General features: G+C 43.7%; 2 protein-coding genes across 3 annotated transcripts in view; one reads left to right on the forward strand and one right to left on the reverse strand.

The window, feature by feature from the left end:
- Window positions 1-1,493, reverse strand: part of ric1 (RIC1 homolog, RAB6A GEF complex partner 1) — a 43,071-nt gene extending 41,578 nt beyond the window's left edge. For both annotated transcript variants that reach the window (XM_079735248.1, XM_079735247.1), the window contains exon 1: window positions 889-1,493. In XM_079735248.1, the coding sequence (XP_079591374.1) occupies window positions 889-1,029 (141 nt within the window). In that variant the 5' untranslated portion in view covers window positions 1,030-1,493. The remainder of the gene's footprint in view (window positions 1-888) is intronic.
- Window positions 1,494-3,774: 2,281 nt separating this feature from the next.
- fbxw5 (F-box and WD repeat domain containing 5) lies at window positions 3,775-18,367 on the forward strand. The gene is made up of 10 exons (XM_079734800.1): window positions 3,775-3,891; window positions 4,631-4,826; window positions 5,529-5,686; window positions 6,106-6,289; window positions 6,831-6,979; window positions 8,108-8,455; window positions 8,878-9,061; window positions 9,425-9,572; window positions 10,542-10,754; window positions 14,041-18,367. The coding sequence occupies exons 2-10, from the start codon at window positions 4,640-4,642 to the stop codon at window positions 14,360-14,362; spliced, it is 1,893 nt and encodes a 630-aa protein (XP_079590926.1). The 5' UTR covers window positions 3,775-3,891; window positions 4,631-4,639; the 3' UTR covers window positions 14,363-18,367.
- The last annotated feature ends 285 nt before the right edge of the window (window positions 18,368-18,652 follow it).

Consider the following 18,652-nt stretch of genomic DNA (forward strand, 5'->3'; position numbering starts at 1 on the left):
CAATGACCCCTATACATTGTGTGGTAATACAATAGTATAAGAGCAATGAGGCTTATAGCACCATAAAGACTTCCACCTCCATGTCGGATATGTGAATATCTTACAAAGGTGGTTGGGGGGGTTGGCCAAAAGAAGGAAATCATATTATCATATATATATATATATATATATATATATATATATATATATATATATATATATACCATGGTCCACATATTTAAATGTGGACCATGGTCCACATTTAGAAATGGAGTAATTTCCCCAGGCCTCGCTAATATGCTCATCACAGATAAATACTGTGGAGTACTGGTATGCTCTACCTAACGCTTGTCCAACCATTACGAGAAAATATGTTAAACATCCACTTCTCGAGTTACCTCGAAAGCTCTAGGAAAAGCGAAATACGTAGGCTTAAACGCTTAGACCCTCCCTATACCGCTCAACGAACTTTGAGACTCTCTTTCACTTGTTCACTTGATTCGACATTTCCCAAATCAGATCTTCTGATAAATCGCAATGCTTGGAATGCAATTCTCAGATGCACAGAGCAACGACATTCTGCGGTCATGGAAGTCCTGTAGGCCTAAATATATAAAGTCAAGATCCAAGAGCAAAGCTAGTCCAAACTGGGCTATACGAGGTTTACTGCCCAGGAAACCGCTACGTTCATAGAATTGATAGTATATAGCCTATTTGAATAGGTTGTCCCCATACAACGAAGAATGTCCACGGCTGACCATGGATGACCATGCTAGTATGAATGTAAAGTGCGAGGGCTCTATTGTAAACATTGGTACCCAAAAATTGTTTGACTGTAAACAACAAGTCCCTTCTTGTGTTTTTATGACAGAAAGTCAGCACTACAGTCGTTTTAAAGCAGTTGCTTACCCGGCTAAACCAGATGCTGAGTTGAGTCTCCGACAAAACCGCAAAGTAAAACCTCTGCGTGCTGGGCTGGATGTAGAAGGGTTCCTCTTCACTTTTAAGCGGACAAAGTAGCCTCCGGGGCCAGCCGGTTAGAAAATACATGTCGGCCAGTCACTCTGCCACGACGCTGAAAACAGTGTCGCAATGACAGATCAATGGCCTCTATTTCCAGACAACGATTTTAATCCGTGTGGTTCATCAACGGCGGCTGGTACGAGAACGACTTCGGCGGACGGTGTATGGTCCGTTGTCGACAGGGGTCCTGCTATGGTTCCATGGACACCGATACAGATCCAAGCCAGCAGAGCAAAATGCTATCCAGGCTAACATTCGCGCTTGCCAACTTGAAGCTGGTGAGCTGTCCAAACCACGGGCTGTCTCCAATCGAAAACAAAGCTGAGGACGTCTGCGCCCGAACTCTACTTAATAAAACAATGTCCAAATATCGAGAGCGGCCAGATGAAACGTATTTCCTACTGACAAATCAATTCGTATGGTCTCTGAAACGATAATGCGTGTCTTTAATAACGGTAAAGCCTTCAGTCCACTCTTCTGTTTCTCTCGCAGACGCCATCTTTACCAAGTATGTCTGACTGGAATCTGATTGGCTATCACGGAGAAGTTTGCGTCGAACGAGATGTTGATGTCTGACGTCATTTCGTGGCTTGTCAATGACATCTGGTGGTCAGGGTGTGTTACTTTCGACAATGTTGGTGTGGTGGAGAGGTGTCTGAAATTGTTAAAAAAAACAAAAACCATCGAACAAATAATCTCAAACCACTGACAATAATAAACCACTAAAACAGCAGTTTTGCCCTTCATATTTCAGTCAGAGGAGTTTTGTACTTATTTGATGACTCTATTATATTAGGTTATAATGTCTATGTGATGATTATTTACTATTAAAAAAAAGGATACTGAAATTGAGTAAACATTGTTAAACATTATACATAATCTCGAGCAAATAACCCATTTATTGCTTTAACGCAAATGACTGTCACTATGAACCTTGAAGCCGATACATCCAAGATACATGAAATGCATTATTTGATAACCAAATCATTTTATTTCATAATTACCTATTTCTTCATTGCATATAATCCTCAAACCAATATTACTATCCCATTATTTATTTTCCATCTGGGTTTAAAGTACTATCCTAGCTTATCTTATTCGTAATGCAATTCATCAGAATTACCTGCGGTCCTTTATATACATGTAAGACATCAGACAATATCCCCGCTCCCAAAAGAAGCGTTTCAGACAGGTCATCATTATCACAGGTACAAAAGAACAGCAGGAAGTTGCAGAACAACATTCGGCAGACCACTAGTGAACGTGTGGTGGTCAGAGTTAGGGAGGGCCCCTTGGAAGAGGTTGTTGAACAGTTGGTGTTTCATTGTTCTGGACCGTCCAAACCTTTTCACCTAGTAGGGGAAACAAAGAAAGTATAAGAAAATAACTTGTGTGGAATAGATTACATTAGATGGTTAGTTTACCCATTTAGTTAGGACAGCAGCACACAATAAGACAATGATACATACATACAAAGACAGGAAATAACAACGGTAGGAATACAATCAAAACATAATACAATTTTATGGAAAAAAATCACAACTATATAAATGATACTTCATTCATATTAGATTTACACATGGTTAATATTAAAGTACTGGGCAGTACAAATGTGCATTGGATTATATCAGTGAAACGATATAATAAAAACAGTAAGGCTTTACTTTGGGGCTTGTATTGTTGTCCTCTGGTGGTGGACCTCTCCTTTGAGCAGTCGCAACAGCATATTTCACAGCAGTCTTCTAACGAGACATCTTCACAGACAAAGCACAGAGCTAGAAGGAAAGTTTAACCAATTAAAATTACTCTTGAAATGCTTGTATTTTGTAGAGATCGTTGTATCTTTTTCTCGCAAGAGCAGGGTGATACTAGATACTACAACATGTAACCCTGTACAACCCCTATGAGGTTTAGGGTTTCAGCGAGCTATCTCTTCTTAACCTTTTTCTATTTTGAGTTTCCTCTTAATGTATATGCAATTATATTCTTACATTCTTATAACAGTGTTTATTTTCCATAGCTTAATAATTAACCATGATATTTACTTCCATATTGATATAATATAATATAATATAATATAATTGAATAATAGGCTTCTTAAAATATACATACCACTTTCAATTAGTCACGCCATAATTTAACTTCAGTTAAAATGTCCATGAGATAAGTGGTAAGGATATGGTAAGAGGGTAGGCTACACATGTAAAAGCCTGAACGCTTCAGAAACATATACACCAGATGTACGGGTAATTATGGGCGTGACGCCACGGCCGTGCCCGCTTGTGACGTATGTTTAGGTGACACCTTTGACAAAATGATATGTATTATTTCGTGCTAAATAAAACCTTGCTATATAGACATGTCTGTTTTATAATTTGAACTTCTTGACATATTTGTTTAACAACCTGCTCCACAAGAAAATCTGCTGCATGCAGCGCTCAACTATTGTTCTTCTTAGAACAATACATTTCAATCTATTTCGCATAAAAAACTTATAGCAAACCAAAAACGTTCGATTTATGTAATATTATTATTATTAATAATAATAATAGTTATTATTAAATATTTTGTTATTTAAGTCAGTCAGTTATCTTGCCTACATGCCTCCAATTTGAATAACGTAACAAATAGTTGAGGGTTATTATATTTTACTTAAAAAATATCTTACGATTTTAAAAACATATCGGTATGATACTTTTTTAACTACGTGGTTTTAAATCCCTGACAGTTAAAGTTCTAACTGAATATAATATTAAGTATTGAAGGGGTGGGGGGTGATCTAGTATTCAAGAGGCTCTGGCATCACTTGCTCGGGTCTGGCCGTTGGGCCATCTCAAGTAGCTAACCCGTAACGCACTGTTTTCTCGGCAACATACTTCGGACAAGCAGGTTGGTCACAGTTCCATTATATAATAAATAAATGCTATGGTTCATGTGCTATATGAATAAATTGCCCAATTATGAATTGATGTTTCCGAATACCGTTGTCATTAACTTCCCAAGCAGAAAAATAAATCTTAAGAAGCTGCCAATTCTTCTGTTAGCCAGTTAGCTGTAGCTCTTTTTCAAGCTAGTTGGCTAGACAAGATGTACACCTTAGCCCAAGTTGTAACGCTCTGTTATTACTGTGTATCTCATTGTGTTGCATGCCCTGATAGTGCGACATGCTAAATGGTGTTCTTGATTGGCCACATGTATGTAGATTAAAGTTTATTTAAGCAGAAATGGGTGAACTTAGGGAGAGCTTGACAAGTCAAGAACGTTACTAGTTTATGGGAAAGTAATATATAAATAGAACAAATCTACATGAACATTGGTTGTTTACACAACCTTGACTGCAAAAAACCTAGTGATCGATTCAGTGTTTCGGTATGCTTCGATTTGTTGTTTTGAATATATGGAGACCCATTCGGGATCACGGTAGACTGGACATGATGGGACGAACTAACGAAAAATAAAGCTTGCAGCTAACAAATCTCAATGCTAATGTCCTTAGCAGGGAAAGGGGTTGGTCCTTTTTGTTTGCACAGAGCCCCATTTAAATGTACTCAATGTCATCAGCATCAGTTTACGATATAAACGTTCCCTGCCATGACGGATACACTAAAACGCTACGTTTTATTCGTAGGATGTCAGCATGGAGTGTGGCCCAGCCCTGCCAGACAGCCTGGTGCTGGAGATCTTCCTCCATCTACCCCACGATGCTGTGCTGAGTGCTGGCCTTACCTGTAGACAGTGGCTGGCTGTCTCCCGAGATGAGTTCCTGTGGAGAGAGCTGTTCTACAGCTACTACCGCATCCCCCGCACAGTGCCTCGACACCCAGGTACCTCAGCCCTCTCAGTGAAGTCACTTTGGCCTTTAATTCTTCTGACCTCTTAAAGGGGCACCTGTTTTAATTTACCACCAGGTGTGATGACGTTGATGAGCCATTACAAGCAACAAAAAAAAACATTCAACATCACCAGTGTCATGGAGTGGAATCTCTTGGAGTGGATACTGGTGAAGATTATTTTGTTTGAGTGTGTCAGCCACAAATTTAAACAGTTGCAATAGCACTTTCGTGGTTTGGAATCAATGTGCGTCAGTACCTCGTTTCTGGACCTCATCACAGTGATGCGCTATACATATGCCTTACAAAATGTCTTATCACAAAGATCCATGAGCTTTATTGCCATTGTTTACATATGTGGCAGGTGCCTTTGGGCCAAATGCTCTCATGCAGAATCTGCACAACGAAGGGATTTGAAATTATATTAGTAACTGATGTTTTAGTGAAAACAGGAGGCTTGTCATGACTGGTTTGATCAACCGGGCCAGTATTTTCAGTTAATCAACAAAACCTTTCCGTTTTAAGAAGTAGATCTTTTACATTACAAATTCCATGAGCAAGGAATCCAACTATCAGTGACCATCAACCCTGCTGTCATGATGTCACACGATCATTCAGCTGTTTGTCTGTGTGTGTGTGTGTGTGTGTGTGTGTGTGTGTGTGTGTGTGTGCACATGCGTGCGTGTGCGCTCGTAGCCTCTGTGTCTTGGTACAGGGAATTCAAGCGCCTGTACGACTGCATCCCCTGCGAGGAGGTGCAGACCCTGACGGAGCACCACGACCAGGTCCTGCACCTGGCCTTCTCCCACAGGGGCCACCGTTTCTCCTCCTGCTCCAAGGACTGCACCATCAAGGTGCGTTAGAGTAGTACGCCCTCTGCTGAGTTGTGCTTACCACTTCATACGCTAACGATGAAAGAGACGACACTGCACTCTGTCCCGTTGTTGTTTATAGAAACTGGGTCATGCAGCTCTTGGGAGTTATTGTAGTTGTTTTCCATTTAGAATGTATACTGTTTACTAATGCTGTTCTCAGCCTCACCAGTCAGTGGTTTTGGTTTCAAATGTTTCTGCCAAATGGTCAGTGAAATGTTATTTTTAACCAAGAAAGGTGAAAAATATTCCAGCCGGTAAAATATACCACTTTACATGTGGTACTTCCGAGTTACGATTCCTTCTTAAATGTTCTGCTGTTCCATTATGACCCTCTCACATGCATTAATAGAGTAAAAGTAAAACAAATGTATTTCACTTTTTCTTCCTCTCACATTCAGCTATGGGACACGGAGCGACCCGATGGCATCATTTCCCTGGTGCACAGCTCCAGTATGCTCCATTTCAACTGGGCATACACCCAGTTCTCCCAGTTCAACGCTGACGACAGCCTGCTGCTGGTGTCTGGGGTCTACCTGGGACCGCACCAGTCCTCCTCTGGGGAGATCGCCGTCATTAGTCTAGGTGGGACATGTGCACACACGTCACACTACACACACGTCACAATACACACACACATCACAGTACATACACACATTACAATACACACACACATTACAATACACACATTTCACCACACCACATCACCACACACACATCAAAATACCTACATACACGAACAACACCACGATGCACACACGCTTGTCACAATACAATACAGACCAGTTCATCGCTTTTTATATGATCATGTGGGTTTTTTCTTAATTCTAAAATAATTTGTTTAAAAGTATAGTTATGCTTGTTATAATGCCTTTTAGTCGTCATCCAGTGTGTGTAGTGTTTCGATGGCAACATAAGAACCTGATTATCAACCTGTATTTTACTGCAACAAACATAATTTGTATTTATGTAACGTGTGTGTGTGTGTGTGTGTGTGTGTGTGTGTGTGTGTGTGTGTGTGTGTGTGTGTGTGTGTGTGTGTGTGTGTGTGTGTGTGTGTGTGTGTGTGTGTTGGCTGGCCTTGTCATCCCATCAATCCCACCAAAACACACCATCATCACCACAGACAACTACACGCTGCTGTCGCGCGTGCGGAACAAGCCCTACGACGTGTTCGGATGCTGGCTCAACGAGAGCCACCTGATCTCTGGGAACCTGCACTGGATCGGCAACATCACCTCCTGCTCCGTGTTCTGGCTCAACAAAGCCTTCCAGGTTTTTTGCCTCCACCAATTTACACATATCGAATGTCAGTTTTAATGGCTGCGTCTTTAGTTCCCCGCGTCAGTCCTCTGTTGTTCAGAGCATAAATATATCTTGAATATCCGATGACTAATAACTTGAAGAAAGAAAACAAAAAGAAATTCGACCTTCATCAGCTGCTAATGAGATGTGTAATTATTTTGAATACCACACCACCAACGTAGCCCTCTGCTGCTTTACATTTTCCTTTGATGTGGGATGGCGGGATGTTCCCGGAGGGGATTCATTATTTCATTATGGCTAAACCTGGCTAAAGCAGGGAAACTCTACCCATCGGGCCGTCCAGTAAATGTTTGGGAATTATCCCATTTTAGTTTCAACAACACTGAATTCAAACCTGTTTCTTTCTATTCCGTTTGTACCGTTCACCCCTAGTTTTGGGTGTAACCTGTCATTTGGTTATATCTTATTTCAGTGACACGGCTGGACCTATTTTACCTTTTATTAGTCTGAATGTTTGACTGATAGTTCCTTCAAGGGGATGCTTGTGCTGTGATACATGGTCAACTCTTCATTTAGGATTCACCACACTCACCACCTAGGAGATAACCACTGTAAGACCGCTTGGAAAGCCGATGGGCGGGCAAGTGGTTGCTTATTCGGATGCCATCTGTGGAAGTCTCTTAAAGGAGGAAGAAGGGGCCCGTGGGCCTCAGACACAACCCCTTTCTTGGTAAAGATGAAAGCTACTGAGGACTTGGCTCTTGAGGGGTAATGTCCGGCTCCTTTGACTATCGGAGACCAAAGTAGACCAAGAATCCTCCTATAAGGGATCTGAACCTATAGGTTTATGAACCACTATGGCTTGTTTTATAAAACAGTATTGACATAATGGCGCTATTCAGCATAGGGCACAAACGTCCTCTGTCTATTTGTTGTTTTGTATTGGTTGTATATATATATTCTACATATCTTGACGATAATTGAGCTAACTTGTTTCAGCGGAATCACATTTTGCTTATTACAACATAGAAACGACATCCAAAGACGAATCCGACTAAAAGGGGAACATCCCTCTCCTAGTGATCCTGAACCACGGCTGGCAGTGTGATCAGCCAGTTCCCCTCCTTCATCCCACAGGACATCGAGTCGGAGAACGTCAACGTGGTGAAGCGTCTCTTCCAGATCCAGAACGTCAACGCCAGCACGGTGCGCACCGTCATGGTGGCCCACTCGCGTCGCCACGACAACCCGGACCTGCTGCTGGACTACGAGGCGCAGTCCCTGGCGCGGGCCCAGAGCCGGGCTCGCGCCCCGAGGGCCGGGCCGCACCAGACGCTGCACTTTGACCTGGGCGGCACCGACAGCGAGGACGACGGCAGCGGGGAGGAAGAGGAGGAGGAGGAGGAGGAGGAGCGCCTGAGGCGCCAGGGTCCCGCCACGCCGCGGCTGCCCCAGCCCACGTCCTCCGGCCTGGAGGTGCTGCAGGTGGGCCGCTGCGAAGTCGTGGAGCCGTTTGGTCATAAATGGTCACCTCGCACCGATGTGATTATCACACAGTTGTTGCAACAGCGAGTCCTTTTTGTTGGGTAATACAATGTACAAAGGTAATGTTCATTGTAAAAATTAAATAAATGCACCACTTAGAACAGTTGAAAAAATAAAAAAATCCAGTACTACTTTAGAATGATCTACAGGAAATGATAACAAGACACTTGGGTTAAAGCTTCTACTCTGGCTTTACCGGGGCCAGACAGTACTAGTCAACCAAACAGCAGTGGCGCCATCTGCTGTACAAACAGTGTACTGCTTAAAATACCCAAATTCTACAGCAGACCCCGGTTAGTTTTCCTCTCACTCGCCCCACCGTCTAATCCCCGGCCGCTCTCTGTTCCCCTGGGTTCGCCCAGCGCTGTCGGGGGGCCGGCTCCGCCGAGCTGGAGGCCGAGGCCACGGTGGCCCGGATGATGGGCCGCGCCTACACCAAGACCCCCGACCCCTCCCTCATCACCGCCTCGGCCCCCGGGGAGGGGGAGGACAAGACCTACCTGCTGTTCACCACCGGGAGCCTGACGTACTCCCCGCACCAGATAGGTACCGCCCTAAAGCAGGCTGGATCACATGACACATATGCATACCTTGAGGAGGGCATGGTTGTAAAGGCTTGTAAAGGCTGATCACACTCACACCTGGTGGTATAATATGTCACCTTTAAAGCCAGTCATAGTGTATACACCTATACATTGAGACATGGTTAATGTTGTAAAAACCGTAATGGTGTAAAAAACAAAAAGCGACATGTGAGTCATTCTAGCAGGTTGTTCTTGAACCAAACTGAGTGGCAGTGAGTTCACACGGATGCAGGGTTGATGTGCTTTCATTTTTAACCTTTCCACAATCTGTGTCCGTTGCATAGTCCCTCCCCCTTTGTTAACCGCGTGCCTCCCTCCCTCCCAGGCATCAAGCGCATCATGCCCGACCAGATGAGCACCAGCGGGCCCGTGCTGGGCGGGGAGCGCAGCTCAGAAGAGTTCTTCGACTCTCTGGACCACGTGATCGACATCCACGGACACATCATCGGCATGGGTCTCTCGCCAGACCACAGGTAGGGCGAGGGTCCTTCTGCCTCTGGGGGCTTCACATGGACGGCCGCAGATACAGCATGAGTCACATGCATATCAAATGCAAAGATAGTATAACGTTATTTAGCATATGGGGGTCATAGGTCATAGGTACAGAAGATGAGTAGGCAGATGGAAGAAGTATTTGATTGTGTGCGTGCACCCAGAGGTGACCCAATAGGCGCTGCTGACTCACAATGATGACACAAAGCTACTTATCGCTGCTGATTCAAATGTTAGTAGCAGGCAGCTTCTTTGTGCTCGGGTCTATTTATTTAAAGGGGAATTAATCCCCTATTAAAGCAAGAGAAACACCCAGGAGATTACGAAAAGGGGATTTAAGTTGTACATATTGACACAAAGTCAACACATTGGTTCATACAAGGAGCCTGTGCCAGGGGCGTTGTCATTCCCACGGCGCGCTCGCAAGCTGGGGTGCAGTCGATGGGAAGACAACTCAAGCATTTTTTTGTCAGGAAGTAGCAGAACGCTAGCATTTTACAGAAATGTTCCCCCCGTTCAACAACTTCATACATTTTAGTCAAAAGTATCAAAAGAAAAAGACACTGTGTGAGTCCCGAGCAGAACGGGTTCAGCCGACGAAGGCTGATAGGGGTGTACTTACTCTTGGATGGAAATACAAATCCAGAGGAGACTTCAACCTTCACAGATATCTCCTCCGGATTTCCATTCTTATTATAGTGCAAGTACACCACTAAGCCATTTCCACCTGAATGGCAATCCCTGTTGCTTCATTCTGTCTGGGTAGAGCGCGTACCATATAGGCTCAGTCCTGATCGCAGTGACCCGGGTTCGGATCCTGCCCCTTGGTCCTTTGCTGCATTTCCTCCCCTCTATCTCCCATACCTTCCTCTCTATCTCACTGTCATAGAGCATAAAAATGCAAAAATAAATTTTTAAAATCTTCATTCTGCCGTCTACCCTGGTACCAGGTATCTGTACGTGAACAGCAGGGCGTGGCCGGCCGGCTGCGTCATCTCGGACCCCATGTGCCCCCCGCCCATCGCGGAGGAGATCGACCTGCACGTCATCGACCTGAAGAACCTGCGGGAGGAGAAGATGATCCTGCGCTCGCACAAGGCCTACACGCCCAACGATGAGTGCTTCTTCATCTTCCTGGACGTCAGCCGGGACTTTGTCGCCAGGTCAGTGAGGCCGCGGCTACGCTTCTCTGGCGTAAGACACGCCTCAGGCTTGTGATTGCTCATCCACGGTGCTCGTGTCAAGGTGTAATTCCGGCGGAAATTGAACCCAGCGTTTCCTCCAGCATGAAAACCCATAAAATAAGCCTTCAAGACACCTTCGTTTGTTGATAATCTAATATAGAGCTTGCTCAAAGTTGCCCGGAGCAATGTAACAGCCCAAATACCTTTTGATTTTATTTGCTAGGGGCACAGCGAACGCTTCCAAATCGCCATTGTTTTAACCACTATCATTGCTCAAAATAGCACCAAACCTCTGCAGTAGCATGATTAGGGTCCCTACACATAAAACTAAGCATCAACAACTAAGTGAGCATACCGGAAGTGTATTAAAAAATACTGTGTGCCAACTCTGTTCCTTACCGGTAGGTCTATGTTGCAGGAAGTCCAGACCAAGCTAACAATTTTTACTTAAAAGTCTTCCCTCTTGATACTTGGCTGTTTTAAATTTGTTGGCACCTCTATTATATTATTCACGGTAGCCGGAAATCGACTTGTGTGGACTATAATGCCGTTATAGCGTTGTCACTAGTCATGTTTCCAAAAAAGGTGAAGCGAATCTTTAGAAAATTCGCAAAAAATAAATTCCATCAAGTGGTTGGAGCGGAAAACTACACACATTCCAGGGCTTGCCGTATCCTTTTGATAACAGCCTCTCTTAGGTCCTGATATATAGTGGAATTGCGTTGTTTTCCATCTAAAATAGCTGTAATGTTTTTTTCTTCGATGACAGCAAGGAAAAATTTTACCTTTTCAGCGGTCCACACGTATCTATTATTCACATTGGCCATCTGTACCACGTATTTAAAGGATACATTGTACATATTTATAATTCGAAATTCGTCACAGCCTTTATACCACAGATACTCCAGGGTCTATAGCATATAACCGCGTTATCTGATTACAGTTTAATGCATTTTCCACAATGTACCAGCTCTCGTTTTGAGGGCTGAACAGACAATTTGACTGGAATTACTTAGTAGGTGTCCATATATCAGGGACTAATGGACACGGTATAATTAAAGGATATGCAAACATAGACATCATATATATATATATATATATATTGACGCTACAAGTTGATGTCGGCAGGGTTGCTATGGCCGGACGTTATGCGGAAATCGGACGGACGTTGTCAGTCCTGTGTGTTCAATGTTCGCTACGTCACAGCTGTTTCGAAAAGTGTGTTTCCATCTCCCTTTTTGCGCATTTACTCTCTTTCGAATTTCTAAAAAATCACCTCAAGCAAGCAGATTAACGTTTTTGCGAATTAGAGGATTTTTATGCGAATTTTGGTATTTCCATCACCGTTTACTGATTCGATACTTCAAAATTTGCTTAGAATCAGGGGGATGGAAACGCAGCTTATGACAAAATGGTACTGCTAACAAGCTAGTAGAGGAAGTCCTTCACTGCTGTGGATCGATGACTTGTGAAAAAAAGCACATTTTCCAAATTACATAATAACCTACATATAATTTGCAATGTCCACTATACTGCAATAAGTAAATGAGGGAGTGTTGGTATTTTAAGTAGCTTCAAACAATACTTTCACGCCTCTTTGGGCAGTAGCGCCGAGATCGTTTATTGGCCTGTGGCATGTGCCACCGCGACCACTGACATACCACGGCATATGCCGTTCAGGAACGGTAACTGCCGTTCAGGTGGACCGGTAACTGCCGTTCAGGTGGACCGGTAACTGCCGTTTAGGAACGGTAACTGCTGTTCCCAACAATGGTATATGACACCAGCACCTCCTCCGTATAATTTCAAGACAAGTATTGCTGTAAATGTAAAGCTATATATATTTGGTCTTTATTGACACTATATCACAACATAACGCCGTAAATAAAGGGATTTATACGTTTCTCTTGTCCATTCTGTTGTTGGGATATGTGTGATCTGTTTGTTGCTTTTGAAATGACAGATGCTTTTGAAAAAAGCCAGACTTACTCCGGTGACGGTAGTAAGCCTAGCCTTTAATCATCTAAACAGCGATGTTTTAATAATTTTGATTGATTTCATACAAATCAACAAGCCTCGCCCTGTGTCGTTGTGTGTGCGTGTATCCGAGGTGCGTTCGTGCGTGGGGGGTTCTTGATTGACCGATTTTCGAATATTATTCGAATACTTCTCAGCGAATATTGAATAGTATTTTTGCCAGAAATGCACATCCCTAGTACTTACCATTTTACATGACTGGCATGCCAGTGGAAAAACGGTAGGTGCCAGTATAAACTGGTAATTACCATTTTACATGAGTGGCGTGCCAGTGGAAAAACGGTAGGTGCCAGTATAAACTGGTAATTACCATTTTACATGAGTGGCATGCCAGCGGAAAAACGGTGGTTCCAGTAGGAAATGGAACCTTCGATTAACATAATTGGCTTGCCAGCGGAAAAAACGGTTGGCCTATATGCCATGATACCACTGGATCATGTTGGTATAGAAAGGTTTATGACACTGGATCAGTGTTAAATGATAGGAACCTGTAGGCCTACTTTAATTTTTTGGTTAAACACCAATAAGAACTAATGCAAAACTTTATATTTGGCCTATTGAATAGTTATGAGCTGAAGCAGTCATACATTAGGCTATATAGGCTACGCTACTAGGACACCGTGATAAAACACGAGTGGAAAAATGGATGACTGTCTAGCCATAGGCTACAGTGCCACCCCATGGTAGATATAGGGACCTGCCTCTATAGCTCTAAATCTCTGTTATCGATTAGTCAGACCTGTTTAGGGGGCTAGGCTAACTACCGTCACCGGAGCAAGTCTGGCTGTTTTCAAAAGCATTTGTCATTTCAAAAGTAACAACAAACAGATCGCACATATCCTAACAACAGAACGGACAAGAGAAACGTATATATCCCTTTATTTACGGCGTTATGTTGTGATATAGTGTCAATAAAGACCAAATATATATAGCTTTACATATACAGCAATACTTGTCTTGCAATTATACGGAGGAGGCGGGGCGTGCTGGTGTCGTATACCATTGTTGGGAACGGCAGTTACCGTTCCTGAACGGCGTATGCCACGGCAGGTCAGTGGTCGCTGTGGCACATGCCACAGGCCAATAAACGATCTCGGCGTCTCTCTCTTTGGGGTTCTCCATAATCCGGCCGATAAGGGTAGTTCAGGAAACCCCTATTTGGGCTGAGAAATGTTGTTGTTGCCTATAAATCTCTCTGACTCTGATTCCCCCCCCGCCCACATTGCAGCGGTGCGGAGGACAAGCACGGCTACATCTGGGACCGCCACTACAACATCTGCCTGGCGCGGCTGGCCCACCAGGACGTGGTGAACTGCGTGGCCTTCAGCCCCGCCGACCAGGAGCTGCTGCTGTCGGCCAGCGACGACTCCACAATCAAGGTGTGGCGCTCGCCGCGCATGGTGCGCCTGGCCCGGACCCCCGGCCCCCGGCGCAACCTGCTGCCCTCCTGGTTCACCCGCTACAAGACCCCCGCCACCTCCACGAGGAGCACCGCCGCCGCCACCGCCACCCCCGCAGTAGAGGAGCAGGAGGAGGAGAGAGACGGGTGAGGGAGAGACTTTAGCACCTTGAGGTGTTCTAAGGGGGCTATACATACACGCCGGGTATATATATCTATAGATATATCTGTAGCCATATCTATATATAGATATATCTATGATATATGGGGTCTGAATGTATGATTTTATACCTCGAACGGTGCACTCCCGTCCTAGAGCAGTATTTTGGCCCGTTTAGTCCACTGAGACACTGGATGTGACTTGAGGCGGACACAAGGGGGCGCTGATGCAATTTTACGTTTGAACGGCCATAGACTTTGACGATTTTTTTCTGGGATGAAGTGAAATGGAACACTCGTTTCAATGCTGAAAGTTGATGCCCGGAATGAGCTTTTTTGTAGCCACAAGCAGAACGCTTCTGCTGAACTGACCCGTGATGAGGGGTTTCCCAGACATTATAGCTATATATATATATATATCTATATATATATATATATCTATATATATATATATATATATATATATATATATATATCTATCATAGGAATATGCTAAATGTGTTAATAATAATGTGTTTGTGGCTTTCATATCCTGCCATTAAAAGGCAAAGTGCAGTAACTGAAGACTTGTTAAAAAAAAAACACGGTGTGACATTAAATCAATATTAATAACAAATAAATAAATTGTGTGACACATTTTCGCTCTGCAGCCCGTAACTGAGCGGGCCTAAAATGTCACAGAACGGCTGTGAGAGAGGCGGATGTTGGACATTGCGGTCTGCCTCTTATCTCCCGTGTCACTTCCCAATGTTTATACGGCCCCACGATAGATGATGGATCACTCATATGGTAGAGTTGGCAGTGGGATTTATTTGTAAAGGTTACTCACATGAGAGCTAAGGACAGTGTAGCAGCGTCGACTCCCAACTCAAAGGTTCCGGGTTCAATCCCCCGAATGCCCAGGGGATTGAACGAGATGCCCCTCCAACATACCTGCTTTACTACAAATTGCTTTGGATTAAAGTGTCTGATAAATGGTAAATAGATAAACATGCCCATCAAGCAATTTCTATTTTCATGACTTTTTTGTTGGGACTTTTTTTTGGGACGTATATTACGGTTTGAGATAAATGATTGTTAACCATATTACGGCCAGCCATATATGTTTCAATACATCCAAACAGATGTTGACTTGCACTAAATTGCTAAAACACTCCTGCCCCATAATATTGTATAGGACTGATTGGGTCCATTCATGCCATGGGCGAGTCTTGGCGCATTTGTATCCTTTGAAGACTTGAAAGCCTAAGGGAAACTACCTGCTAATCCCTGCCCACTATCAAATTTCAAAAAATGCTTTCTCACTGTCAGACACAGAGGGGCGGAGCTATATGGATGTTCAGGCTTTCGCCCTGTTGCAATCTTTTTGGAGGTGGTGTAGCCAGAATGTTTGATTCACTATCCCTGGTAACCCATAATGGCCTAACCCTAACCCTATCCCTGGTAACCCATAATGGCCTAACCATAACCCTGGTAATCCATAATGGCCTAACCCTAACCCTATCCCTGGTAACCCATAATGGCCTAACCCTAACCCTGGTAACCCATAATGGCCTATCCCTATCCCTGGTAACTCATAATGGCCTAACCCTATCCCTGGTAACCCATAATGGCCTAACCATAACCCTGGTAACCCATAATGGCCTAACCCTAACCCTGGTAACCCATAATGGCCTAACCCTAACCCTGGTAACCCATAATGGCCTAACCCTAACCCTGGTAACCCATAATGGCCTAACCCTAACCCTGGTAACCCATAATGGCCTAACCCTAACCCTGGTAATCCATAATGGCCTAACCCTAACCCTATCCCTGGTAATCCATAATGGCCTAACCCTAACCCTGGTAACCCATAATGGCCTAACCCTATCCCTGGTAACTCATAATGGCCTTCCCCTAACCCTGATAACCCATAATGGCCTATAACTTGTAACTGATGCACTAGCATGTGTTTTACTGATGGAGGGGGATTGGAGTCCATATTTAAAACGTATCCTGTTATCCCTACCTGATGGATTGTTACACAGAAACATATGTAAAGTCGTCCTTGGAAACTGTTTGGAAGAAGGCAGAAACCTTCAAAGAAATACTACATTGTGGATGGATGATGCCTCTGTCAATCACGTAGATCACATAGTACCTCAGAGATGGATGCAAATTGGTCCAAACCATTGTATTTGGTGTTCGGCCACAAACGCCTAACGTGAAGCCTTGCCAGATGGATTCACATTAATTCAGAAGGGATTTGGACCAAGATCAATCCATAGCACTACTATGTAACCCACTAAATCCCTTTTCCTCGAAAATAAGTTGTTTTATTGTTGGAATTTGCTTAAGGCAAGAAGTCTTTACCAATACCATTGTTCTCAAGCTTTCAACTTCAGTCGCATATGTTGAGGTTGTTAGCCCTTAACCGATTCTTTCTCAACAGAAGTTTGTACGAACATCACTACATTGCTTCACTTCTGCCTTCAATGAAAAATGTCATTTGGAGCAGGTCCATACATGCATAGCTTAACGTTTACTAAGAACTGAAGTGAAATAACCATGCGTGCTTAAGTTCAACAAGAGTTCACAGTGAGTCAAACATCACGCTTTATCATCCGTGGAATTCCTTTAGTCTGAACAAAACCAGCCACACCAAGGTTTGGCTCCAAGTCATGCGTACCCTCCTTGAGATGTGTTGTCCTTCAGTACCCATTCAGCCCAGTACTGAGAGGGTACTGGGTTTCATGTTGGCCCGCATTCATCTGATGTTCTCTTCTCGAGGTCCACTCCTATAGCAATATATTGGGCGTTTTCGTGTGTTTTACTTTTGCATGTGAACATCTCCCATATTATTTTATTATCGGGTATTGACAGCCATATGTGTAACGTTTCTTGTTAATACCAATTAGAAATGGAGCACAGCCTCAATGCCCCGTTGTGGATCATGGCTCAATTTAAATTGAGTTTGGAACTAATATGAAACCAAATCGTATCATTTGGAAATATTTAAAATGGAATAGTACTTGAAATTGAGCACAGGAACTGCACTTTGGCTTTCATGGAGTAAAAGTCATTGAGGTTTAGCACAAAGAAGACCTTAATCAATGAAGACGGCAAAGTCCTCGGGGTTAATCTGTAATGGGGGCGAATAGTATTTATCTTTTTCCCCATAGTCACCATGTGCATGAATGCATGACTTTTTATTTATGATATTTCTTTCACATTTTAAAACCATTTAACATCCATCAAATGTTATGTCCTGCGCTGGGATCCAAAAGTACAGCATAGGGCTGTTGATGGATATTTCTTCCACCAACCAGCATCGTGCTGAATCATGAGCAGTACAGGAAGGCCATCAGAGGAGCAAAAAGGGCATAGAGGACTAAGGTGGAGTCAAGTGACCATAGCTCTGGACCCAGAACAAAGACACGACTGCAATGGGAGGGCCTACAGTTAGGCCCAGTCCACCTGCTCACTACGAGATGAGCTGAACCCCCCACCCCCACCTGAGTGCCAAGCCAATGGATTGCCTACATTCACTGTAGCCAAGGTGAAGTCCTCTCACAGGGCGCCAGGCCTGTACGGCACAAGGCCCTCAGGGGCTGTGCTGACCCCGACAGCAGAGGTCTTCAGTGACATCTCAACCTCTCCCTCAGCCTGTCTGGTCTCCCCACTTAATGCAACAGGACCACCAGTGTGTCCTTATGCCCAGGGGAACCGCCTCCTGCGAGCCTTGACCTCAGTCATGACGCAGTGCTCTGAGCGGCCGGTCAAGTCATTTATCTGCTCCTCACTGCCTTCCACCTCGGACCTGGACAAGCGCTGAATGGGATTTGATTTTTATCAGTGTGTGTGTTTTTGTGTGGAATTCTCATTTAAGGGTTTGTTTTTCATCCATCAGATCTGCTTTTTTTTGGTTTTGTTTTTGTTGACCATTTTAAATAAACAGCCTGAGTTTGCTCAAATATGAGGCGAAATGTGTGTGTTAAAGTTGCTGTGAAATAATGAAATAAACGGCAAACAGCAACCACCTGATCGCTAACATCAATACCATTACAGCACTTACTTACTTAGTCTCAGTTGTATTGTCATTTCATCACTTTTTAGTCTGTGACCTTACTTTGTCAGAGGTAGGAATGACAAACATTTTTATCTGCAGTGATAAAAGCAAGCCCTGTGGTTTGTATTAAAAGCAGTGGGATAATGCCCCGATGCTCAGTCATTACTGTAGATGATTGTATCTATTAGTTGAGATGAACAACGGAAACATTTTTCAGCAAAAAAATACAAAGTG

The sequence above is a fragment of the Pollachius pollachius genome (genome assembly GCF_949987615.1).
Source record: "Pollachius pollachius genome assembly, chromosome: 4".
NCBI classification, from domain to species: domain Eukaryota; kingdom Metazoa; phylum Chordata; class Actinopteri; order Gadiformes; family Gadidae; genus Pollachius; species Pollachius pollachius.

Excerpts from the sequence above, each read along its gene's own strand:
- fbxw5 (XM_079734800.1), top strand. The coding sequence starts at position 4,640 with ATGGAGTGTGGCCCAGCCCTGCCAGACAGCCTGGTGCTGGAGATCTTC. Across the intron at positions 5,687-6,105 it reads CCAAGGACTGCACCATCAAG|CTATGGGACACGGAGCGACC; the intron begins GTGCGTTAGAGT and ends TCTCACATTCAG. Across the intron at positions 9,573-10,541 it reads GGTCTCTCGCCAGACCACAG|GTATCTGTACGTGAACAGCA; the intron begins GTAGGGCGAGGG and ends CCCTGGTACCAG.